Raw genomic sequence first — 7,359 nt, forward strand, 5'->3', positions numbered from 1 at the left:
TCTGATTAATGGAGACGAAGGTAAGAAACTCACGAACATATTAGTAAAAGAAAATAACTGGTAACGAGTCGACATTCAAGTCCAATCTGTATCGACTGATGATTCAAGCCAAACAAGCAATCACATAACAATAGAACATGAGGGATTTAAATACGGCACAAAAGCATTCATGTATATGTGATCAAGTTACCAACGATATTGAGAGTCTAAAGCGAATATTTCTACCTTGCAGTCGTCTATATTTTCCTTTGAAAATATACTAAAAGACCATGATGTGATACTGTCTCTCTATAACAAATCTTCAGACTTGAACCAGAAATACTTACAGGAGTTAAATGAGAAAAATCAAAATACAACCTCTCTTGAGCAAAAGCTTGCCCAAGTCGAGAATGAGAGAGACTCCTTACAGCTCGCGACTAGACTCATTGCACAAGACAAACTTTGCCAATATAATTTGTATAAGGGTTCAAGTAAATCTAATTCAGTGAGCAATACTGCAGATTCAAACTCTATTTGTTCCCAATACTGCGAACATACATGCAAAAATAAATGTAATTCTACACTATGGCAAAATGCTCCAAAGGGCAATACAAATGCCCATAAAGCGAACAGTGGACCGCAAATGACAACACCAGGCACGCATAATAGATTTGAATGCCTAACTGATGAAGGTGAAATCATTGAACCTGATCAACCAGAACAAACAACTCAATATTTACCCGGCCTAATCCAGTCAGACAATGCAACTGATCAACAGTCAATTATCGCAGCACACAGCTGTGGAAAACATGATTAACAAGACGCCTGTTCTGGCGTTAACTCCGGCGCACGTGCCAGTCTTTAATATAGAGCTTCTGAACATAAACAATACAGTTCATATTCGCATTTAGATACCTTGCGAACCTATAATTATAAATGTTCGATCGCGAAATTCAGAAGCACATCGTAGTTTAAAAAGTATAGAAGTTCAATTGTTCAAAAATGTAAATAAACCGCATGATACATTCGCTTTGTCTTACACTTTGCCTTTGGAATTCGCGCTTATATAGTTATATTAAATTTTCAATCCTGTGCAAACTACGACGTGTCAACGCGCCCATACACGACCACATCATCTTGTTAAACGGCGAAATAGCAGTGATATTATTAAAATAGGACCAGAATCAACATGTATTAATATATTCTTACCCTAACTCAATCTAAACTTAATCGAACAGCATGAAAACAACGGTTTATTCGTTCCTCTTGCAAGAATTGCCGTATCATGCGAGCGAAATCGAATCGCGCATTGGAAAATTAGCCAAAGCTGTACACCACAACTCTTGGGAGATAAGACTGGGACATAGATAAATCCAATCACATACACATTTCAAATACTAGAATGTTTCGCGCCATTTCAGACTTGCGACGACGAAAAATAAAAATAAAAACAAAAAAAAAACAACAAAACAAAACCGAGGCGAATTTTCAACTCCGTCGCTGACGCCGGAGTAATAATAATAGAGGTATCTCACAAACTGAACATAATGCTGCACAATGTCCTTCCTCTGACCATGGAAATTCAAATTCTAATCGATCTGGTATGGAAGCCGAGGAGGGTCACCCCTCGAAAGAAAAACAGCCTTTGGCGAAAATAAAACAACGTTTGGCGAAAGTAAAGCAGCGCTTGGCGAAAATAGAATAGCGTTTGGCGAAAGTAAAATAGCGTTTGGCGAAAATAAAATAACGTTTGGCGAAAGTATAGACTAAAGTAGCGTTTAGCGAAAGTAAAACAGCGTTTGGCGAAAGCATATCGAAAAAGCACGTTGGCGAAAGCTAAAATAAAATGGAGTTTGGCGAAATAAAAAGTAAAATGTGATTTGGCGAAAGTAAAAGTGAAATGGAGTTTCACGAAAATAAAAATCATTTTTTCGCCGAACGCACTTAGCAGAGAAGGCTCAAATCCGCCCCAGGCTTCCCGCGTATTTATCAAACATGGCGGACGCAATGGAACCAGATCAACCAAACAACGAAGATGTTAATAATCATGTTATACTCCCTCGTGATGTCACAAGAGGTAAAATTGCGTGTTATTTTTATATTGATTAATATACATTTATTAAACACTACATAGATGAGCGTTATTGTTATATTAACAGAGATGTACTTACGTATTTTGGACATGGTTAAAAAGATTAAAACAAACGAGACAATTTTACTATATCTGCGCGAGGAATTTGGCTGCGAATGGAGGTTAGTTGGAATGTTTTATAATAGCAGCATGTATTGGAATAAGTTAACGTTCTAACGGATCCTAAGGCTCACATCAGTACGATAGCACACCAGCTCTTACACTATATTTTTGCCCGCTGCCGATCGGTAGGGATGGAGACGGTATCCGAGCGAAACGGTCGGGCTAGGGGTGAAACGGTGTTTCTTTTGAGTTTGCTGTTTTCGGCGCAGATAATAACTCAACGAACCATGCTATATTTAACGGTACCTCCTCCATCCCGTGATCAACTGTCACACGTGAGTCACTGAAGTGAAACCGTGGAATAAACGATACGAACATCAAAGTACACACACACACAAAACAACAAAAAAAAAAATACCTGTAAATGTGGCGATCATTAATGAATTTACCTTTACCCCAAACACCCATTCCACGACCAAAACGGGTGTGAAAAGAACAGTGCTTAATCCTGCAAAACAAACTAACAAAAAAAAAACAAACCCCAGCGAGATTAATAAGACGCTTCTCCCGTAGAGTTCACAACATCGCGTGAAGTCGTTAGGGAATGGGTCACGCAAGCAACTAACAACTCGATCAGGCAAACTGGGCTCATATTTGTACTCACCGGAGGGGGCAAGTAGCCGATCGGACAAGCGTCCTAGGACCCGCGACACTACGATACGAAGACCCGTATAACATTAACTTCCTTTATTATTTAATAATAAATACATTTAAATTATTCATGAGAATAATTAATGAACCAAAGAGCAATATGCAAAATGCAGTGTGATACTGTATGAGTGTATGTGAGAATGGACTATTTCAGGATTTCTTTAGGGTAGGCATGTTCATATTAAAATTGAAGACGGTTTTCATAAAAACAGGGGGGCATGTAAATGAAATTGAATAGCCAATTGTTTAGTTATATTTCAAATTGTGTAGTTTATCGACACTGAAGAGACGTTTGAAAGCAATGAATATCAAGAGACATGATCAAACCATATCCCCACAACAAGTGATTAATGCTATTCAGGTGCACTCACTATAATATTACCAGCCAATTTAGTAAACTAAACCAGGAATGAAATGCCACTTCTACATTTTGTTGGTATAGATTGAAAATCAGGGAGTTGGAACAGTGATTGGGTACAGGCATATGCAGCAACGTCTTCGACTTCGACATGATCTATTAGTTAAAAGGTTTGTAACAATTATAATTTTCATGGTCTGTGTAGTTCATTATACTATTTGTGTGTATGCATATACATCATACTGTATATGTGCATATTAAACTTACTCTACTTTTAATAGGGATGATGTTTATCAAGGCATGTTGTATGTCGATCCCGAAGGTGTCAGAAGAAGAAAGGCTAATGTGTTAAAGCGACGGGATTATGTTTCAGTGGTAAGTCAACAACAATATATGTAGGCATTAATTATAACCTTATTTATTTTTAATAAATCCCAATTAATAATTATTTATTTAATTGTGTTTAAAATGACAAAACTATCAAACATGTGCAGGGAAGTAACTGGATATGGCATATAGATGGCCATGATAAAATGAAACCTTATGGCTTCACAATCCATGGTTGTGTTGATGGCTTTTCACGCAAAATCATTTGGTGCAATGTTGATGTTACCAATAACGATCCTGCATATGTTGCTCAATACTACCATGATTATGCAAAGTCTTCCAAAGGTATTTGCTTGCATGTTATAGAGTGTATACTGTTAATTATCTATATTACTATATATATATATATTATATATATATATATATATATATACTATATATATCTATATTAATTACCCAACTCCTTTGCTTCCTCCATGAACTTGGTAGTGCGCTTGATAAAGGTTTGCAAACTGATGTTGTATATCTTGACTTCAGTAAAGCTTTCGATAGCGTCAACCACATACTACTGGTCCATAAACTTAAATCTTATGGCATTGGTGGAAGCCTCCTTGGTTGGTTCTCTGACTATCTGTCCAGCCGTACCCAGAGAACTATAGTGGACGGCCACATTTCTGATTCCTGTGCCGTTTTATCTGGTGTACCGCAGGGTTCGATCCTTGGTCCACTTCTCTTTGTAATTTATGTTAATGATCTTCCATCAGTACCAATCAATAATTCCTCGCTATTTCTATATGCTGATGACACAAAGTGCTCCCATACCATACGTGATTGTAGTGATGCTATCTCTCTTCAAACTAACCTGGATCATCTCTACAACTGGACTCAGACATGGAAACTAAGGTTCAACGAGTTGAAGTGTGAAACGCTGACTATCTCCAGGAAGAGAACTCCAGTGTGCCTTGGTTATAAAGTAGGTAGCAATGCAATAAAATCCACCACCAGCCAGAAGGATCTTGGCGTCCTGGTGACGTCTGACCTCAAGTGGAATCTGCATACATCGGCAGCGGTTGGAAAGGCTTACAGGATGCTCGGATTGTTGAAAAGAAATACACGGTCCTTTAGTGAAGAATCCAAAAGATTGCTTTACTTGACTTTTGTGCGTCCTCACATCGACTACGCTAGTGAAGTATGGTCTGGACAGGGTATACACCAGATGAGGAACATTGAAGGAGTTCAACGACGGGCTACCTCTTACATCCTCGGCACACCAAGGTTCTCTGTCCCATACAATGAACGTTTGATTCGAACAAATTTACTTCCAATATCCTACTGGCATGAAATCAAGGATCTACTGTTTCTTCACGCATGTACCTATGGAAAATACAACATTGATCTCGACCGCTATCTTCCTTCTCTTCCAGTAAACAACCTCAGAAATTCCTGTCGGCTTAATCTCCAAGTTCCCCGATCTAGAACCAAATGTTTCCAAAATAGTTACTTCATTCGCTCTGCAAGACTCTGGAATAGCTTGCCAAATCACCTGAAGCAAGTTCCTGTATATAACGCCTTCAAAAGAATGCTTAAGTCTACCTACAATACCGCTCTCCAAGACATCTACAACATTGAAGTTATTTCAACCTGGCGCTCTATATGTCTACGTTGCAACTCATTAAGATCTTTCTTTCAACCCTGGAACCAATCACATTGTTGCTAAAGCTGAACTCTGTGTCGCTTGTTTGTCTGTTCGTTTATCTGTTCGTCCGTCCGTTTTATGTCTGTGACGTCAGTGTGTTATAAGGGTTAGTGACCTTAGTTAGGGTATTATAACCCTGTTGTCACTAGCCTGTGTATATCTGCTAACATGTATACGCAAAATTTACTAAAAAAAATAAATAAATATATATTCTTATATATTAATGTTATAATGATAATGATAATGATAATGTATTCCAGTAATCCCTGCAATCACCCGTACTGATGGTGGAACTGAAAATGTATTGTTGGCTGCATGTCAGATGTATTTAAGACGAAATGGTGTGGACAGCTTAGCAGCACAAAAAAGTCACATGTATGGCACCTCAATGGCTAATCAGGTATTCCAATTTGCTGATGCAATGTGGCATCTTTGGCTTCACTTTTTGCACCCAAAGTTCTTACTCCAGATATATGTGGAGCTCACTGATGTGAGCCTTCTCGGCTAAGTGCGTTCGGCGAAAAAATTATTTTTATTTTCGTGAAACTCCATTTCACTTTTACTTTCGCCAAATCACATTTTACTTTTTATTTCGCCAAACTCCATTTTATTTTAGCTTTCGCCAACGTGCTTTTTCGATATGCTTTCGCCAAACGCTGTTTTACTTTCGCTAAACGCTACTTTAGTCTATACTTTCGCCAAACGCTATTTTATTTTCGCCAAACGCTATTTTACTTTCGCCAAACGTTATTTTATTTTCGCAAAACGCTATTTTACTTTCGCCAAACGCTATTATACTTTCGTCAAACGCTATTCTATTTTCGCCAAGCGCTGCTTTACTTTCGCCAAACGTTGTTTTATTTTCGCCAAAGGCTGTTTTTCTTTCGAGGGGTGACCCTCCTCGGCTTCCATAATCTGGTGATCAAAGACCGAGTGTGGTATTAATTGGCGACTCTATTAGAAAAAAATGTCATTCCACAGAAACTGTCTCGGAAAAAAGTCCATAAGTTTACATACCCTGGTAAATCAGCTGAGGAAATTGAGACGGAAATCCACAATCTAGACCAAAATTTAGCCCCTTCTCACGTAATATTACACTGTGGAACTAATAATCTTCCAACAGATGATCCAAATACATGTGTTAAAAGAATAGAAAATCTTTGCGAGAAAGTACAAAGCAAATTTCCCAATGCACAAATCGGAATATCATCTACTACATATAGGAAAGATATTCAAATAGCTGATAAAATTAAAGCTGTTAATAACAAGCTTAAGGATATGTGTTCTCCACATAGCTATAACATTATACTCCATATAACATAGACGAGACATGCTTGAACAATAGTAAGTTACACTTAAATGCAAAGGGAACAGCTTTACTAGCAGTTGGATTTATTAAGTTTCTACGTGGAGGGCAATTTCATGCTTCAGCAACTCAACAGCACAACTACCCAAGAAATTTTCGAATAGAAGAGACATAACACAAAATAGAGACTCTTCTGAGAGCAGCAACGAAACGGCCTTGATGAATACATTCACCAACTATAGTCCAGAGTCTCCTAATCTAGCTAATAATCAAATCAATTCTGATAACTTACCGAATATTGAAACCAAGTCAGTTTCAACAATGTCAAATTCATCCTTGCCTGATTTTAATTTATCTAACCTAAAGGGCTTAAAAATTGCAAATTTGAACGTTAACAGTCTCACAAAACATATTGATGAGATTCGTATCTTTTTGACTGAAAATACTTTCGATATTTTAGCCATAAATGAGTCCAAAATTCATTCCTCAATCCGAGATTCTGAAATTCACATCAATAATTATTCTATCATTCGCCATGATCGTAATAGACATGGGGTGGTGTGGTCCTCTACATAAAAAACAATATACCTCATTTTGAAAGAAAAGACCTAGTCCCCGCAAACTTAGATATGATATCGAAAGAAATTACGAGGCAACATAGTAGGCCCATTCTAATAACCACATGGTATCGACCACCCAATTCTGGGCTCGATATATTTGATAATTTTCAACTGTTTCTTTTTAAATGCGATATGGAAAATAAGGAATTAATCTTAGTTGGTGACTTA

At 37.6% G+C, this 7,359-nt stretch overlaps 1 protein-coding gene across 1 annotated transcript; it reads left to right on the top strand.

Moving 5' to 3' along the window:
* Positions 1-1,974: 1,974 nt before the first annotated feature.
* On the top strand, positions 1,975-5,665 carry LOC114535242 (the record flags this gene model as incomplete). Its single annotated transcript, XM_028556621.1, has 7 exons — positions 1,975-2,056; positions 2,139-2,232; positions 3,155-3,245; positions 3,327-3,412; positions 3,524-3,617; positions 3,737-3,914; positions 5,526-5,665. Coding segments are annotated over exons 1-7 (765 nt in total), but the record flags the coding sequence as incomplete, so codon positions are not given.
* Between the last annotated feature and the right edge of the window lie 1,694 nt (positions 5,666-7,359).

Source organism: Dendronephthya gigantea, unplaced genomic scaffold (assembly GCF_004324835.1).
Source record: "Dendronephthya gigantea isolate DGI-Jeju-01 unplaced genomic scaffold, DenGig_1.0 000113F, whole genome shotgun sequence".
NCBI classification, from domain to species: domain Eukaryota; kingdom Metazoa; phylum Cnidaria; class Anthozoa; order Malacalcyonacea; family Nephtheidae; genus Dendronephthya; species Dendronephthya gigantea.